Raw genomic sequence first — 19,971 nt, 5'->3', positions numbered from 1 at the left:
CATTAACTATCTTTTAAAGATTTCCAAGTTTTAGATTTAGATTTTTTTCTTATCATTAGACTTTTGAAAATCAACCCTCTTTTTACTTTTGAAAATCTTATAAAACTTTTTAGCTAAAAGGCTATATCATCTTCAGAATTTTCTAAATCAGAATTACTATTTTCTTGATAAATACATTTAGAAGATTTAAGGGCGAGGAATTTACATTTAGGAGCTTTGAAGTTTAGCTCATACGTCTATAATGACCCAACTAATTCTTCTACCCTTATATTGTCTGTATCACGAAGTTCTTGGATTGCAGTCACCTTTCAATTAAACCGTTCAGGTAGTGAGCGTAGTATCTTTACACAGACTTTACTTTCTAGGATTTTATCACCGAGACCTCACATAGAGTTTACAATGTCATTCAATCTTGTATAGAAGTCCATGAAGGTTTCATTTTCTTCCATACGTATTTCCTCAAATTTGGTTGTGAGGATTTGGACTTTAGATTTCTTGATGATTGTTGTTCCCTCATGTGTCATTTCTAAAATATCTCAAGCTTGCTTTGTAATATCACAGGATATAATTCTTTTGAATTCATTCGGTGATTGTGTGCAAGTTATGACATTTAAAGCCTTTGCATTGACACTACTCTCATTTTTCTTAAGAGTGGTCCAAGTAAAATAAGGTGTGATGTTCATAGATTTGGATCCATCGATACCAGTTACTTCAGTGGTAGGAGGGGTCCATTCAGTCAGTGTGGCTTGTCACACACTCTCATCTATGGATTTTAGGAAAATCCTCATTCTAGCTTTCCAATAGGCATAATTGGAGCCATCAAATGGTGGAGGCCTAGTGACTGAAAGGCTATCAAAATTTAACATCTCGAATAGCTCAGATTGATTTAAATCCAATAACAATAATTAAAAGCGAGCTATTAGGCTCTGATACCACTTAAGAAGGCCGAGCTATATGTCTTAGAGGGGAGGGGGGTGAATAGGACTATGCCAAATTTAAAACTTAACAGTGGAATTTAATCAAATTAAATAAAGATAACACTTAAACAATCTCACAATACGAAAATTAAATACAACCTTAAATGTACAAGTATTGAGAGAATGATATAGATGTTGTTCTATGTAACACCCTGAAAATCGGAGGTTGAGAAGAAGCTCAACTCACGAGTTCCAACGCATTACTTATGCAACATAGATAATGATGATTAAATATTGTCCATATTAGTGCATTAGTGGGATTACACTAAATTAGCATATTATGCTCCAGAGACAATTAGATTATGCAAGGGGAAGACTGTAATAAACATATAAATCATATAAGTGGTTGTAAGTCCCCAGAGTATGAACATGTCACCAAGTTAAATAATTACATGTATAGTTCCAAAATTTATAAAATGATACAATGTAATGGCATCTAATTCGTATCCCTGTAACCCTATCGACGCAACTCCAGGTCTACATAAACCCGCCAGAGAGTTGCATGTAGGAGAACTCCTCTTCGTCATCATAAAAGTCAGGCTCCGCCTCTTAAGCAACGCCATCACCTGAAGCTACAAAGGAGTCCGGTTGGTATTTTAAAACACTATCCTAGAGTAGGAGTGAGTGATCAACTTAGTGGTACTATAAGGCAAAGGTGAACATGTTATCAATTCAATCAAGCAGTAATGATAAAGTAGTACATCACTCATATCATAAGTACTCTCATTAATGCAAGAATGATATGCTGTAATGATGCATGCCCTTGCTTGCACACTCTTAGCGACATCATCTCACGATCGCGGCATGCACCATTCCGGACATGTACACTTCCTCGTCAAAGGACATGCAAGTTAAGGTACCTCCCTTTATATCATTTATCCAAACGATGATCCATATAGGGTTGTCAATCCTAATTAATCACATACGATAGGCAAGTTATAGGGCAACGTCACCCCTGATTTAAAAATAGTGGATAGGCAAGTTCAAGTCGCTACGGGAGGCTCATCACCTCGACATACGCTTAATTTATACTCGAGGTCACTACGAGAAAGGCTCGTCACCTTAGCGTAGGTTGACAGCTCGAATACAGTGTCCTATACCACCGTATTCGGCTCACGAGTTTGGGTTGCTTAATGTAACCACGGGGAGACTCATTACCCCAGCATAGGCTAACAGCTTGACCACGGTGTCCCATACTACTATGCCCAGCTCATGAGTCATAGCTGATTATGGTACCAAGGTTAAACGGGCTTTTCACTGGTAAGTGGTACCTTAGATTCAAGCAGTAGTGTCCATACATGGTGAACATACCTTAGGCCAATCGAGTTATTTGACAAGATGGACTGGTACAAGTGCACATTACATTAATCGACGTGAAGCGCATATGCACTCCTCGTGGCCTAACCACCGTCGATAATCACTGTATGACTTGGATTCATCGAACGTATCCGTTGTGGCAAAACTAGTTCGGCCACTCGATCGGAAATCGTTACCAATTGCCTGGACTACGTAGTAGCCCCAATCATACTCACATGTAATAGGGAATCACATATGTTACTCATATCAGCATTTAACAAATAATACAAACATAAATCTCATTTGAGCATGTTATCAAACACATTCAACAAGTTGACAAACATACGCATCACCCATGAATCATATAGAAATAATTTAACATACATGAAGAAAACTACTCATATGACTAAGGAGACTAAGAATCCTGTCTTAGTACACTTAATAAGTACAATCCATCAACAAGATCTCATTCAGACATTTTAACAAACACTTAGACTACATAATACCACATACATGTACTAATATAGTTATAGCATATATTATGACAAATCCCTTTCATAAAGGAGTTGTCTTACATACAATCAACATGTATTCTAGGTTAATAGGCATGGCCAGCATAAATCATAATTCCACTTTCATTCAAACATTTCGACAAACACATAGAATGTACTTTATATTTACATAGTACACATACATGCATAGTTTATCAAATACATCGTAACTAAGATCATATGGCAGCAATCAAGTCAGACAAAAATCATTGCCGATATTGAAAGCCTTGAAAACCATAACCTAAATGTTTTTAATCCGCACCTTTCGTTGGTACACTCGTATCGAACTCAGTTTGAAATCTATGTCTCCAAATACGGAATAATGGGTACCTATACATTGAGATAGGTTAGCTATTTCATAAATTCTTCTATTTGGATTCCTAAAATGAGATTTGGGTTAGGATTTCTTACCCGAATCATAATCGAAACGAGTTGAGTAGTATAACAAAGAGGCAATCTAGGGCGTGTAGTTGTACAAGAGAACCACCGCCTGGATCTCCCTAACCTTCACTCTTCTCCTCAGACTTTTCTCTACTTTTCTCTCTTCTCTCTCCTAGGGTTTGGAGGAAATTCGTATGGAAAGAGAGAGGGGTGGGTTAAGGCCCTTTTAAAGGCCCAAAAGTGTTGTAAATGGCCCCAGGGCCATGGCATACTTAGGGTATAGCCAAAGGGCATCTGTTTCGGGCTAACGGAGCTCATCTGGAGGTTCATTTCTTGCATACGGTCTGAAGAAAGTTCCCTAACAATGGAACTATGTCAAGTTAAGATTCGATCCGATTGGATTTGTGGATCGACCATGGAGGACTCGTTTCAGTTTAACGGCCATCGACACTCGATCAAGGCCACAAGTACATTGACATGTGTTGGAAAATTTTCTTGATCCAAGGGTATAGTTGGGTCAAAATCTGACGGTCTAAAACCTTAAATTTAGCCTGCAAGTGAACGGCCCAATTCACATAAGTTTAAGTCTATTTTCTAAAGATATTCGCGTTGCTCACACACTTCGCTCCAGGCTCAAGTTGTGCATTTCTGGATACTATTTGGACTTGATTCCTGCGACAGTAGTCAAGCCAAGTAAGGCGGTCATAACCATATAGTTTCGTGGTAATTAGGCTTTCGACGCGCGGTCCAAATTTGATACGAAGTTTCAATATGCTCCCGAGAGCAACTGGGCTTTGAGATTTATTATAGGTTTTTAGGTAATGTAGAGTTAGCGATTCTACTAGTTTTGGGTCTTGTAGTTCGTATAGAAAGTGATTTAAGCTAATCTACTAATTAATTCAGTTTAGTACTTAATTAATTTTCGTCTAATTTTACATAATTTGATCCTTATCGATTTCTGCCTGAGGTGGTATTCGGGTCTTTGTACAGATTTTTCTGAGACGTTACATTCTAAGGACAACTTTACACCAAAAACCAAGGTTTATGGTATGACAACCTGATTCTTAGAAAGGTCTGTGTATCAAAAACTCAAACTGAAATAGAGGAATAAAGAAATGAATAGCAAGAAAAGAAATCTAAGTTATTACAATATTCCCACACTTGCATAAAGAAATTACAACATTATCCAAAAGTGCAAAAAGGAAAATTACAATCATCCACAAAAAGAAATAAACAACCAATCCATAAGACCAGAAATTATAGTGGTTCGCTTGTGTGTACACCAATTGTTAAACAACAGCCACACAACTACTCTACTCCTATTATCCTCACACAGTGGATATTAGCGTTCACTATAAAAATAGATTTTTTCAGGTTCACTTAAAACCCTCACAATTGTGTCTTTCAAGTGGGCTTACACAATTCAAAAACCTCACACTCTGAGTTTTCTGGATCACCTCAAACAAACTAAAACAAAGAGATTTTTCTGGCACAATCTCAATGAAACCAAAATATAGAAATTTACAATAATGTAAAATACCTGGATATTCTCTTTTTTATGAAGCCTGGAAGAACCAAATCAGAGTAGAAGTTCAACGTAGAAGTTTAATGTCCACACTCACTTAAGAAATGGTTCAAGATTCTAAATTGATTTTAAATTAAATCAAGTTGGGTTAGCTCTATTTGATTTTGATTCCAAGCAAAGGGTAAATCCCAATCCCTTCTTCAAATATGATTGGAATAAAGAATATAAAATCAAATATAACAAAGCTAAATTAAGAGAATATTAAATAAGCATAGTATAGCTTAAAAAGATGGCTAACTTATCTCTTAAAGTGATGTATTGATTTAGCTTGAATTGAATGAAAAACTCTAAAATTCATGCTCTATTTATAGGTGAAGAAATCGTGTTCACGACTAGTTCTAAGGACACCACAACTAGTCATAGGACCAACTGATTTTTGAGTGTGATAAGATAAAGTTGTTCCACGATTGGTCGTAGGCCCTTCACGACCGATCGAGGGACTCCACAACTGGTCATGACCTGTCCACGACTGGTCGTGTGGAACTAGATTTAGTTGTTGGACTTTGAGTCGAGGCTGCAGGACTGGTCGAGAACAATTCGAGCACTGTTCACACGACCGATCGAGTAGTCTCCAGGACTGGTCGAGGCTTAACCAAAATTTTCAAAAATTTGTAACAAACTTAGGACTAGTCGAGGAATTTCTTGAACTGGTTGAGCCAGTGCTAGGACTAGTCGAACAAATTTTAAGACTAGTCGAGAAACAGTCTATTCACTTATAAAATGAGCCAATTGAATTATGTATTCAAAATGACCTACCCTATGGTCAATCTAGGGTCATTCATACCTTATACATGATGTATGATATTGAAACTTCTTTTCCTTTCAGTTGATAGTCATTCTATGAAGTTCACGAAGCTTGTGATCGTGTTATAGGATGAAGCTTGAACTTGAGTCTCTTGAAGCTTGAAATTGACTAATGTTGAAGCTTGAATTGAGTATCAAAATATAAGAACATTGTCTTGACTTATATGCAGCTTTGAAAATCTTGAACTCTTGAAGCTTGTAAGCTTGAATTCGAGTACACTTGCCTTTGAAGTTCTTAAACTAAAGACAATTGTCCTTGAGAGATGCACAGAGTTCATTATGTAGATAAACTACACAAGACACAGATTCCAAGAGAGGTTTTGACATTACAAAATTTGATAATTATAGGAGCTAAAAACCATATCACTTACACTTGTTTAGTTCATAACGAAGGTCGGAAGCGGGCAGAGCTACAGTACCAGAGATATGAGAAGGTGCTGACCTTGCTGACATAAGTTGCTGGCTCCTCTAGGAGGTAGCAGGCATATTAGAGGGCTGAGGGGGATCCTGGACTAGTTACTCAGCTTCCTGCCTGGTCTCTTGTGTGCGCCAGGGCTATAGCTACTCCAACAATTATCTCATAGAGTTCATATTGTTGTTCAACACTTCAACCTATTGCTCAAGGGAATTCAGTCATCTTCCCCTATTACATGATCATTGTGCCTGCCTCGTAGGAGGATAATTAGCCTGCAGTTGGGAAGTGGAGTCCTGATAGCTATCAGGTTGTTCCGGTGGTACAAGATCAAGCGCAATGGAGGAGGCCTAGGCTTTTTTTTTCCCTTTCACCATTGTTGAACTTATGAAGATGGCTTTCCATATCGTTCCCACAGACGACGCCAAATTGTTGATACAATTTTCTGGTTGACCCTTCTTGGACCCTTGAGTACCTGCACAAAGAACAAAACAAGGAAGACCCTGGCTAGTGCAGGGGACCCTCCGATGCCAAAGTCAGGAATCTGGGTCTTGTAGAAGTGGTTTAGAGTTAGGGACTATGTGTGCCTACCTTTCACCATTGGGAATCCCCCTATTTATAGTTGAGGAGGAATAAGGATGTAGCGGGATTCTCCTAGTTTAATAGGTGCGTGTTGTAGATGGATTAGGATTCATAATGTATGGGGAGTCTCTCGAGATCCTCGGCGGAGATCTCGGGATCCTGAGCTTATCATGGATTATTTTCCACGATCTTCGAAGAAGACTTCAGATCACTCCCTTAGATGAGGTCAGACTGCAAATGCGGATAAGGTCAGATAAACTTCTCCCAGGCTACCGACATATCCTTTCAATTAGGAAGAACATCTTTATAGAAGGTCTTTGTGATGTCTAATTTTTGTAGCCTTTAACTTCTTCATGAGGCCCGATGGCCTTGGTCGTGTATGTTGTATCGATCTTTATTGAACCGAGCCTTCTCCTTAACTCGGTAGTAGGATTCCTTATCCGTTGTTGTGCATCGGGCCGTACTAGATCTCGACTTGATTTGCCTATCTAGGTCGGTCTATTTCTCCCCATAACATTCATGACTGGACTCTTAAGTATAGAAAACCGATTCATAAAGAAAATGTACCCTACGGTAACAATTGGAAAGGGCCACTAATCTAGGGGGCGATTTTGAATGAGACTGTCGTGGGTGTATTCATTGGGGATATCCATGGGGATTATTGGCGATTGTGGATAGACCCATGTGATCTAGACCACCAATCGTAAATAGGAACATCGTTAGCTAGAAATACCAATCTCAAGGGTATGAAGATTTTACCAGGTGCCTAATGGTATGGGTGCATCATTGATGTACTTTACCTAGTTAGCTCACTATGTGTGTCGCATGCTAGCTGGACACGCACCTCCGACTTGGATTTAGTATAGATTGGTTTGTTGTTAGATAAGATTTTGTTCGGTTGTAGATACACATCCAAAGCATGAATGTTTTACCAGGTGCCTAACAATATGAGTGTATCATTGATGTACTTTACTGGCTAGTTAGCTCACTATGGGTGTTGTATGTGAAAGATTATGTCTCCACAACTTATATAGTTAAATAGGCTGAATTGGTGTGAACTTGTTGTTGTGAGTAGAATAGATATGACTGAAGATATGGTTTGACGCATAAGGGCTAAGATGAGTTGTACTTTTAAGCATTTTACTAGATGACTAGTACACTATGGGTGTCCCTTTTCTGTTGAGGATTTTACCAGGTGACTAGCAGTACAAGTGTACTTTCTTGTACTTTTATCCATTGATTAGCCATGAGGGGCTACTCGCATGTCAGTCAAATGCCCATCTCCAATCCTAGACCCCAATTCATGTGTTTGTATGTTTGATGAGAATTTAATTACTACGAATGCTTGTCATGTTGACATATTTGCATCTCTTAATTATTTGCATTGATAGCATATATAACTTATATGTGTGCATGGTTGTCTTGTAGTGGTTTCATACTTGGTTATTATGTTGTGCGTATAATCTTGGGGGCACTTCTTCACTATGTAGGCCTTTGACCTTTAATTTAATATATATAGGTGGCCTACGAGTAGGATGAGGCGCTTGGAGAGTGCAGCTAGGAGCGTAGGGCCAAGTTGAGAGTCCTTGAGCTCTCTTCCTTTTTTTTTTACCACTTTATCCTCTCTACATTTTGGAGATTTTGTTGTACATGTCTGGTTAGGGGATTTTACTTTTATACTGTTTGGATGATAACTTGTGTTGATTTTAGTCCAGTTATGTTTATACGCGCCTTTTGTTTACCATTGTGTTATTTTATGTGACTCTAATTGTGGATTTTGAGCCAAATGCTAGCCGTAACATGTAAACACGTGGGATATACAACCCATGTGCGACTTGTATTTTAGTTAACACCCACAAACTCAGTGATTCAAAATCCCGTACTCTGGTGCTAGGTTATGGGGGCGTTATAGTCGGCCTTGTTTATGTTCACCAAACATGCTTACTAAGAATCAATTTTACAAAAGCAATTCAAAATAAACAAATCAAGAAAAGTGTTTATTGAGAATTAATTTCACCATTGTTAGAAGTAAAGCTAAACAAGTCTTAAGCCAGACACTTATAGGAGAACCCATCTAAATATGAGGTGGCCCACCTTGATGTATGTGTGAATTTTGCGTCATCCCACCATTTTCCCAGCTTATTGTAGGCTTGTAAATGCCACCAAATGTAAGCCCTTTCGCTCTTCCTCCTTATGATGTGGCCCATCACGAGGAAAGAAAGGATCGGTGATTCGCGGTGTGCTACAAAGTCTATATGATTAGTTTGGTTTGGCTTCACTTCCTTGATTGCGCAATACTTTTCCGAGGTAGTTGAAATGATGTGTTTGAATATTTTGGAGTCGCCTCTAGCCAGAATGCAGTTTTAGAATCTACGGTTGGCTAAATTGTAGAAACACGTAGAGGGCAAGAAATCAAAAGATTCTTCGATTCAAGTGACCCCTACATAGGTCTGCATTGTAGATTTTAAGTAAAGTCCTTAGTTATGGAAAATGAAAGAATTATGCACCCTTTTCTATCTATGCAATGCATGGCCTCTACCTTACGAGATTGTATGATTTTTTGGGGGATTCAGGGAAACTTCCAATCTTACCGATTTAAGCTATACTGCGCTAGACTCCAAGGTCTAGGTAGGCAAAATAAAGGAGAATGCAAAAATAATAGAGGAGTAGAGTGTATGTTAAGCCATACTATGCAAGGTTTCGAAACCTAAGTAGGTAAAATAATAAAGAAAAATAAAAGTAGTGGAAGATGTGTGTGTGTGTGTGTGTGTGCGCGTGTGTTGATGTGGTTGATATTCAAGATATGTGTAGAGTGGAATATGGCTTGATTCAAGATGTGAGAAGAAAAAATGAAAAATTAGACACCCTTTTTCAGTCAAAAGGGTTGGCCCAATGTCTCAATTTTGACCCTACTCATTGAATTTAGTATTTTCTTTGACTTTTTAACTTTGATTGTTGAAGTGACCTAACAAAGAGAGGTCTCATAAATGGTAAAAAGGGTCAAAGGAATTCAAATACGTATAGTTTAAAAAGGAGGAGCATGCCACAACTGAATCAACTTCAAGGGACCAGTTGGATAGATCTCCTGCAGTGCTGCAACTCCTTAGACTCTTCTACTCTCTCTAGACCCTCCTCCATCTTCTACATTCACGAAGTGGTTTATATGGGCACTGAGGCTCGGCTAGCCACAGATCTTGGCGAATCAGAGCGAAATGGGCAATGGGATAGACCTTGTCATTGTTCAAGCTTAGCATACATCCATAATCGGTCGATCATGGACCAGCTTTGCATAGAACTGGTCATCCTTAAATTGGTTTTTACATAAAATGAGTCAACGGTAGACCGATGGTTCACGTATAACTGATTCTGCATGGCTTGATTATTGTTTCTATACCCTTTTTATTTTTTAAATAACATTGGGTGCTCCTGAGATGATGCTCCCCCTTCAGCTTGCCATTTGTGCACCCAGTGGCAAATTCGACCCAATGGGTCTACAGGGCATGCCTTTATGCCATATAGTTGTTTTGCTTAGGATTCAATTGAAGCTAATGATCGACATTCATTCTCACTCAAGGTGGGGTGTCTACAAGGGCATGAGCCCAAAAATGATGCAGATCTGAATCTCAGGTGGACCACGGGGCATCATTAAAATCTTCTCATGATGCCACAAAATTTTTTAAATCAAGTTGATATTTGTGTTTTCCCTTTATCTATGTCTGTATAACTTAATAGATTGGATGGAAAATAAACATTATGGTGGCCCCTAAGAAAATGTTAATGGTGAGCATTCAATCACCACTTTTCTTGTGTTGTGGTCTAGTTGAGACTTTGATCGACCTCTTTTCTTCTGGAAAAATGGATGGATGGCATCGATAAAACACATACGTCATGGTGGGGCCCACATAGCACCGTTACATGCCCTACATTATAACCTGACACGCATCGAGATGCAGTCAACGTGAGTATTATCATGGGCATCTGGAAAAATGAGGTGGCCCACCTTGATGTCCATGTGAAATCCATGTCGCATCATTTTACTAGCTTATTTTAGGGCATGATCTAAATCTCAGGTTAACCACACCATGGGAAAACAGTGGTGATTGAATGCCTACCATTAAAAACTTCCTAGGGCCTAGTGTAATGTTTATTTTCCATCCAACATCAAGTGGACCCCACAGTCAGGGGACCAATACCGTGTTGACGTGGAAAAGTTTTGTGGTCCCATTGTAATGTATGTGTTATATCCACACCGTCCATCCATTTTTTTTTTTTCCAGATCATTTTAAAGCATGAGGCAAATCCAAAGCTCAAGTGGACCACGCCATACAAAATAGTGGGGATCAAATGCCTATCATTTAAAACTTCTTGGAGGCCACAAAAGTTTTAGATCAAGCCGATATTTTTGTTTTCCTTCATCTAAGTATGATTAGATGTGATGCAAGATGAATTGTGCTCTGATTATTGCAGTCAATCCACCTCTTTTTTATCTGCACTTTGCCAACTGTAGGAGCTTTGTTATGAAGCCTTCAGCAACAAGAAACAAGTACTGAAGATGTGCTGAAACTAGTCTCCAAATGAGACAAGCTATCTTTGGAATGAATCCAGATCCCCTGCGTTCAACAAACAGGAAATTCCTGTTTTCCTGCATTGTGATTGGTCCACGTCATCGCTGACATTATCAGTACTGCTGCATTAAATGCACTGTGTGATGATGTGGTCCAATCAGATTGCAAGCAAGCAAAGGATCTGAATTCTGATCAAACATAATCGAGCGTCCACTCACAGCTATCACAGAACTGTAATTTCTTGTTTCTGACAAGCAAAGGATCCAAATTTTGAATGAACATAATCGAGCATCCATTCACAGCTATCACATAACTGCTAGCTCCAACAGCCATAGCAAACACTAAGGAGACATTTGGATCATACGTTACTTAAGCTACTTATGCATCAAGTATCATATCATAGTTTTTTTACTTGACAAGTATATTAGTATGTTTGGTAAACAACATGCTTATCAGCTTCTCCTCTCTTTCATCTCTCCCAATGCCTCTCTTCAACAACTTATGAAAAGTAGAAAAGCTAAAATAATTAAATTAACTAAAGTAATTAAGTAATTTTAAATTAAAAAAATATATATAACTAATCATAAACCAAACTTACTTATCTCAAATAAGCTACTTATCTACTGCGGTAAGTAGAAAAAGTAATATCCAAAACGGGTCCAATGAGAATCAGATCTTAAGCCGCCCCCATTAATCATCCTGAAAATAATAATAATAATAATAATAATAATAATACCACAATGAAAATATCGATAATATGAATCTCCCACTTCTCCATATTTTCCTCACCATCTTCCTAGACACTGCAGAATGACCGGTGATAGATGCAAGGAAAACAACGCCCTGCTGCAACACTGACAGAGCAATTCTACAGAACAAGATAGAAAACCCAACTGGAGAGACATTGGAAGACCACCTCAAGCCAGCAACAATGCGAGAAATCAGATTCAGCACGAGGCTAGTCCATGAACCGCAAACAGCAACATTGGAAACAACCCCAAGTATACAATTCCGTCTAAAAGCTGCGATGGAGACTGCAAGAAAACTACTAGAATCTCATTACATTGCAGCACTCTAAGAGTATCAGTCCCCATTTACAATCAAGGATTGAAAATTTGGTTTCAGTTTACTGTATCAGTGAGCACAGAAACTGGGTCTTATCACCTCATATCAGATTGATAGTCATAAATGATAGACGAAACTGGTAGGCATTGGGCCATGCATTCTGGTTTCAGACGATACTTTAAACCTTGTCTAATTGGATGGATGAAACCACATGCATCTGACCGATAAGACATTTTCAGAAGATAGGAAAACCCAGCTAAAGCTCTACCTAGAAAATGCAAAAAGAGCTTTAACCTTTAACCTCTGTTCCTGAACCTGCAGAGCAAACCACAACCAATCTGCTCACAAAATGCCCTTCAAAAAGAAGCAACAGCCCCATTTAAATATCCCTAAAACTTCCATTGATCAAACCTATAACCCTTGTAATAGAATTCAAACATTCTGCAAAAAAAGACATACCAACAACATTGCAAGAGTGATTGAAAAGGAGCAAGCTCTATCAATCAATCAGCCCATGAGCTTGTTGAAAAAGAGCTCCAATCCACTGCAGCAAAAGAACAGACAAAAGTGTTCCAGATCTCCAACAACAACAAATAATCATACCCTCAATCCATACAAATTGAATGTGTCCAGCAAATCCAAACGCCTGTCGGATCGGAGAACGCACAAATTTTCTGAAACAAAACTTTCAATCCTTTAAATCTGCCCATACCAAGCAACAATTCCCGATGATAGCTTGACTCTAATTGCTTAGAAGTATGTATATACAGCACCCATGTGCATTGTTAGGAGCTCATTCTACAACTCTTTACCTCTAAACTGTCACTGAACATCAGAGAAAAATTACCTTGTTACTAAAAAAGTCCAGATTGTAGAGGGGAAGCTCAGAAACTAAAACTAAACAGCAGGCATGTGTCATAATAGCATTGGGAGAACATCCCAGAATTCACATGGAGTCAATGATCGTAACCATTAGATTTTACCAGTAGAATTGGATCAAAGTCGTCAATTCTTTTCAGCCATCCTTTTGATGACCAGTAAATGAATGGCTAGGATCATCTGATCAGTGTAGCAGCTGGGCCATGCATAATCCTTATAAGGTCTCACTATATAGCCTTGATTTTTAAAATGTCTTCTATTATACAGAAACAAATGGACCATATTGCCCAAAAATCAGCTTGCTCGGGTCACCAACTGGATATTTAGAATCGTCCGATCAATGTGGTTTTTGAGATATCCATCTAAAAAGGGTCCATTATCTTCAAGCTATTTGTGGTGCATTTTGGTTGAGTTACCACTCACAGGATTAAATAAAATTTGTGAAATACAAACCATAGACAGCCCAAAACTCTTGGAGAATAGAAGGAAATTCATTCCATTATTTTCATTCATTGGCCTTAAAGCTATCTATGTAAACATGTAATGTCAACAAGAGGGATTATGATCAATCACCGACCTATTGTAAATGTATGTACAAAAGCATATACTATTGAAGAAGAAAAACATGTATATGCCAATGTGGCTTTGCTAAAACAAAAACAAAAACAAAAACAAAAAGGTCTGGTTGGCCTTCATTTCTCAAATGTTGGGAAATAAATCTTGGCTGTCTGCACCAGGAACTACTTTTTATTGGTCAGGATATGCACGCACAACATCAATGATTGGTACTCTGCAGATTGGGCATCTACCGCTACTCCACTGCAATTCATGGGCGCACTTGAAACAGGTGCACATGTGCCCACACCTAGAAATGAAGATGGAATTTCTTTAGGAAAAGTAGAACTGAAAGAGGGTATAGAGAAGCCTCGATGCAGCTTAAGCAATCGGTACTGGGATCAACCAGTGGTGCATGCATGTGAATGTAATAACCAAATGATATGAAAATAGCTAATACTGCGGATGAAGCAAACTACCACTGAAAAACAATCTGATTCATATGATAAATGAATCAAAGCTCCAATGGAAAGAGGTTTGCAAATGCCTTCTTGGAGGGCTTTACTCAATGAGGCCCACCACTTCTACCAAAGAATAGTGATCAAGACCATTCAGTTACTAGGTCCAAAATGAAATCCAGTTGACTAGACTTCTGATTATCCATATCTGTTAAAATCAGCATGGTTGTTTTTTACACCTTTTTATGGACACAAGATTTGATCAGTGAGATTTTTGCCATATGGCGCATCCATGGTTGGACCCTATAATTGTATGGCCTGGATCACAATGTGTTGGGCCAGAAGCTTCAAGTGCCATCAAGGAGAACCCTTAGCATTTCTTTCATCAAACGGGGTGGTACAACACATGTACCTGTATAGCAGAGAGTCGACTTGCATTTCATGGCAGATGCAACAACTACCTTTCATCATTAGTCCCCTCGTAGAAGACACAGCTTCACCCGCTAACAACAACACAACAGACCTTGTTATGACATGCTTTAGATACTTAAAATCAAAATAGAAGATATGCATACTATTCTCGCATCCTTGCCTACGGGTGATCTTTGACCTACGGATATGTTGAAAAACATTGGGCCTGGCCACTGGGTTGGTGATCCAGAGTCCATACTTTTGATATGATGGGCACCACCAAACCATGGCTCTTAGATGTCCCTGATTGGAAGGAAGATTCAAGCCCTTTAATTAGTGGCCTATACAGTAGCTGTCTACATCCAAGGAAAAAGAAAACCATGGATGCTTAGATCTTCCTATCAGCAATAGGGGCATGGTCAATCAGCAATGGGTCCCATGAAATCAACATCTGGTCACCACGGCATGTCCAGTTGTTTGAACTCAAGGCCTGAGGAGACTGAATGACTATAAATTCATGGTTAATGATTTTGGGGAGAACAAAAACTAGGAACTTGCTTCAAGGAAAATCATTGAAAAAAATAGGAAAATCCACAGTTAGCTTTTACCCCTCACCTGATTGGAAGGCAGCAGGAGAACCCTCCCTCATATCCTTGCAACTCTCTATTGATTTTCGCAGCTCAGACACTTCCTGATGAAGCCGTTCCATATCCCTTCTCAACTCATATATAAGTCCCATTTCCTGCAAAGATTGCAACGATTTTTTATTTTTTATTTTAGTTTTCTTTTGGGAATGACAAAGAAGTGAAGATTTTGGTAACTAACATATGAAATACAAGTGGAATGTAAAGGATTTCGAATGTAGTAGACTCACAAGTGAGTGATGAGAGGGTTCATATGCACATGAAGAATGTTGCCGACTCTGTTGCTGGTGAAACAGTCGAGATGGTAATGGCAACTGCACTGATGGAGATACAACTTGATCATCATCATTATCAACTTCACGATCTTCTTGAAGATGGACAGAGTGCTCTTCGTCTTCTTCAACAGCATCATCAGCATTAGACTGGTTTCCTTGTCTTTGTAAATAAGACAAGATTAATTTATCCATTCTCTCTCTGAAGCTGCTTGCAAGCAATGTTGATACAGTTCTCCTGCAAATAGAATAGAAATAAAGTCATGATTTTAAATACCCTTCAATACAACCCAGTATGAGCTGAGTCAAATCAGTTTGTATGTGGCCTGAGTTGGATTTTTTTTTTTTTTTTTTTTTTTTTAAATTTCACATATGATTATGGCTTATTAGAAGGTGCAGCAAATTGCAATTCCACATTTTCAGCTTGAACATCTAAATGCATCGGTAATGAACAAAACCAATTTCCATTGCAATACATAGGGCCAAGATATTCAATAGTAAATAAATGTTTTTTCTTAATTAATATAGTTAAATATATTTCAGCTTATCATCCACTAAAAGAATAAGATGAGATTGTTCTTAATGAAGTTTAGGTTGTTTTCAGTGTAGTTTGTGTGATTTTTTCTTTATAAGCAACCACTGTCATCTAAGCCTTGTCCCAATTACTTGGGGTTGGCTACATCAATCTAAATTGACTTTAGATTTTCTTATTTCAGTCATTTTTATGTCCACAATGAAATTCAGATATCAGGAAAAAAAAAAACAAAGCAATGGTTCCATACCGTTCAAGAAGCTTGCAAATTTCCACATTGTCTGAAGTACTTTCAAGCCAGTCATTGTATGTAGACTGCCTATGGTCACTTGATTCTCTCTGCAGATGAGATGCATTACTCAACCAGTTTCGATCAGCATGTCCATCATTTTGCCTAGAATCAGAGTCCGACTCTTCTACCATCATATCACCTTCCCAACTGTTAAGGGATTCAATAGCATTCGTAGTTCCTTGCCAGTCAAGATTGCTAGCAGACGACCTCTCCTCCCATGGAACGGCAGTACTTTGACCAGCTTCTTCTTGCAAATTTTCAATTGTAGTATATTCCAATGATTGGGGCACTGATAATGTAGCTTCATGAATTCTACTAGCAACCTCAGGGGACTGTCTGCCATCTAACTCACTTCTCTCTTGCCAAGAAACATCTGGACTTTGAACGGCTTCTTCTTGCTGCTCTTCAATAGAAGATAGCAACGAATGGGGTGTTGATAGTGTGATTTCCTGACCTCTTGCAGCTACATGCAAATACTCATTGTTTTCGGGGTATGGCTCCATCAAACCAGAGCATTCTGAATCTACAGAATTATTTTGGAACAGTGGAAGGCTGCTAGAGCTATTTGCAACTGGAACTGAGCTACCATATTGCTGGTTTCCGGAGCTAAATCTCTCCCTGATTAGATCAAGCAAGACACATTGCTTTAATATCAGAATAAATCATTGTTAGAAATAAGTAAATCAAGATAGTTTTGTAGTTTAGAAAGAAAATTAAGAATGACAAGTTCAGTAAAAGAAATACATTATTTGAATTGTGGGTCCTTACTCTTGCTCCAGTGGTGAAATTCCACAAGGCATGAGTGTGTGGGATGTGTGTGCATGTGTGAAAAAAAAAAAAAAAGATTATTTGAATTGTAAAAACATTTAGAGAACTATCCGTGTTCCTATTAAAATCTAATTACCAATGGGAATTGGATTTGAGTTAGAATGAAATCATCATTTGAAAAATAAGGAAATGATATGAAATGTCATGACTTTGTCCCAAAAATGACTAATTATTAATGAAATATCATGATATTTGGTGCAAGCAAACGCATCATAAGGGACAATTGAGGCCGAAAAGTTCAGAAAAAAGATGACAACAACAACGAGTAGGGAAACATTAAAGAGTAGTTGCATGGATATGCTTGCAGACAGTACCTTAATTGCATGATAGAGCTTCCAAGATGTAATTGGTCTAGCTCGTATGCAGTCGAAGCAGGACGCTGCTGTTCTTGAACTGTGACGCTGTGTTGTAAGAATCTAAACCTCAACATTGCCTACAAAGAGATGGAAAAATCAAGGTCTATTCAAAACCAAGTGGCATCATACAGAAAGATCATCGTATAGAAAGATCTAAATATATTCCAAAAGGGCCGCTGAAAAATCAATCCTCACAGCGTGGAATTGAACAGTTTTATGGTCATCCTAATTCAAAATCAAACAGAATTCACATATCCAGGAAACCAAACAAAACAGCACACCTGAATTCGGCTCCGATGTGAGAATTGCGAAACTGCATGGAGCTCTACCAATCTAGCAAGCTCTGTTTGCCTCTCCCTCTCCATTCGTGCAAGCAAATCCCGAGTTGCTTGCCGCCCTCTGACCAAAGGACGATTCCTAATTAGGGAAAAACTTACATTATCCGTTCGATCAGACATGGACTGGATTCGAGACAGTAGTGGCTCCCGACCAGAACACTGCTCCTGATGTGTTGTTTCATCGCTAGACAAAGAACTGCATGCCTGATCGTGCGAAGTCAGTTTTCTTATCGTGTCTGCCACTCTAACGCTCATGTTTTCCCCCACATCCAAAGCCCGCGGGGAATGCCGTGGCTGACTCGGAGCCATCCGATCAGACTCCCAATCCATATCATATATGTCATCTAGAGAATCACAAACTTCGGACCTATCAGACATTTCTTCAAAGGAAGAAGCATTGTCAGTGGTGCTCACTGCATTCGTTTGGCCACTAGCTGCTGAAACCAAGCTGCTGCTCCGATTCTCTTTTGCCATTCTCGCTTCCGATTCAAGCTCCCGCCACATTTGAACAAGCGATGAAGCCCGCAGGTTAGGGACCTCGACAGAGGAATCCGATGACATGGGCGATGTCTCGCGAAGAAATGAAGGTGCCCTCGTCGACACGGGATGGGTGCTGAACAAGGCCAAAATCTCAGCCTCGTGACCCTGCCTCTCAATCGTTGTGATCATTTCACGGGCTTGGCGAGCGGCCCATCGGTCTAATATCCTCGACTGTCGCCTCCTCGATGTTGCGGACGATTGGGTCACAGTCCGATCATAACCATTGCACCCATCATCTTTGATGTTCCTAAAACCACCACCATTTCCACGTTGCCGTGTCGAAACTTGGGAAGAAGAGATCCTCGTGGCGTTGTTTTCCAAACGTTCAGACTCGGCATGGGTGGAAAGTGCAATGCAGGTGTGCAGGTGATCTCTCACCAGATCTTTTAGGTTCTTTCGGAACACCGCTTGCGCATGGGAAGCGGAGCTTTCTCGCCTGTTGTGGTCTCTTTGAATTCGAACGCAGGACGACGCCATTCTATTATAAGAAAACCCAGAAAGAGATTTTCAATCCAATTGCTTGTTTTCAATCTCTGAAAGAGAATTTCGATCCTATTGCTTGTTTTGATCCTTCAAAAAAGAAAACCCAGTAAGAGATTTCAATCTTCTTGCGTGTTTTCGATCTATAAAAGAGAATTTCAATCCTATTGCTGGTTTCGAACTTTGAAAAAGAAAATCCAGAAACAGAAATCAATCCTATGGCTTGTATGCAATCTATGAAAGAGAAATTTCAATCTTATAGCTTGTTTTGGACATTGAAAAAGAAAACCCAGAAAGACTTTTCAATTCTAATGCTTGTATTTGATCCAACAACAAAGAAGAGAGAGGAAGAGAGTGAAAGAGAGAGAAGAGGGCGTGGAGAGAAATAGGAGTAGAAGAATACATCAAGGCCTGAAAATAGGAAAAACGGTTACCAAAAGACAAAAACGAAGGCGTAAACTGCTTACCGAGATGATAAAAATAGGATGTGGGAGAGAGGCAGGGAGATTATTTCGGTTTGAATTGGGTTTCTCTGGTTTTTGCGGAATGCAACAGTTACTGGAGAATGAAAGATGAACGGCTGTGATTAAAAGGGGTGAGAAAGGAAGGTTCGATTGTGCTTTAGGAATGAAGTTAAAAATGGGAAGCGGCGAGTTTGGTGAGAATTTGGAGCGAGAGAGAGGGAGAGAGTACGGACAGGAATTCTATTCACGTGTACGGAGACCGTACAACATCCAGTCCATGTGGGGCCCACCGTGTTTTGATGTGTGACGTATATCTACTCCGACCTTGGGCCACGTAATCAGCCCAACTCACAACTCGGGTGGGCCACACTAACCATAGGTTCGTGTATGGGGACGCCGATTGAGGTGGCTACTCGAAGGTGCTATGTGGGCTCATCTTGATGAGTGTGTTTTTATCCAAGCCGTCCATATATTCCTTCAGATCATTTCGTGGCATGAGCCCAAAAAATGAGGTACATCCAACCATCACGTGAACCAAATTAGAAGAATATATTAATGATTAAACCCCACTATTAAAACTTTTTAGGCCCACTATATTTTCGATCTAACCTATTGATTAGGTGACGCGAAACTGCCCCTAAGGAAAACACAAATATCATCTTCACCTAAAACATTCGTGCCTCTCAAAAAGTTTTAAACGAAAG

The 19,971-nt window shown here is 39.2% G+C and overlaps 1 protein-coding gene across 1 annotated transcript in view; it reads right to left on the bottom strand.

Moving 5' to 3' along the window:
* The window catches only part of LOC131221181 (uncharacterized), a 56,967-nt gene extending 37,550 nt beyond the window's left edge, over nt 1-19,417 (bottom strand). Inside the window, exons 1-6 of the mRNA XM_058216350.1 lie at nt 19,271-19,417; nt 17,727-18,893; nt 17,404-17,522; nt 16,220-16,879; nt 15,396-15,675; nt 15,137-15,263 (exon numbers count right to left, since the gene is read on the bottom strand). Of these exons, the coding sequence (XP_058072333.1) occupies nt 15,137-15,263; nt 15,396-15,675; nt 16,220-16,879; nt 17,404-17,522; nt 17,727-18,800 (2,260 nt within the window). The 5' untranslated portion in view covers nt 18,801-18,893; nt 19,271-19,417. The remainder of the gene's footprint in view (nt 1-15,136; nt 15,264-15,395; nt 15,676-16,219; nt 16,880-17,403; nt 17,523-17,726; nt 18,894-19,270) is intronic.
* Between the last annotated feature and the right edge of the window lie 554 nt (nt 19,418-19,971).

Source organism: Magnolia sinica, chromosome 12 (assembly GCF_029962835.1).
Source record: "Magnolia sinica isolate HGM2019 chromosome 12, MsV1, whole genome shotgun sequence".
Taxonomy (NCBI): domain Eukaryota; kingdom Viridiplantae; phylum Streptophyta; class Magnoliopsida; order Magnoliales; family Magnoliaceae; genus Magnolia; species Magnolia sinica.
Note: the sequence above shows the minus strand (reverse complement) of the source record. Positions and strands in the feature narration are given on the sequence as shown.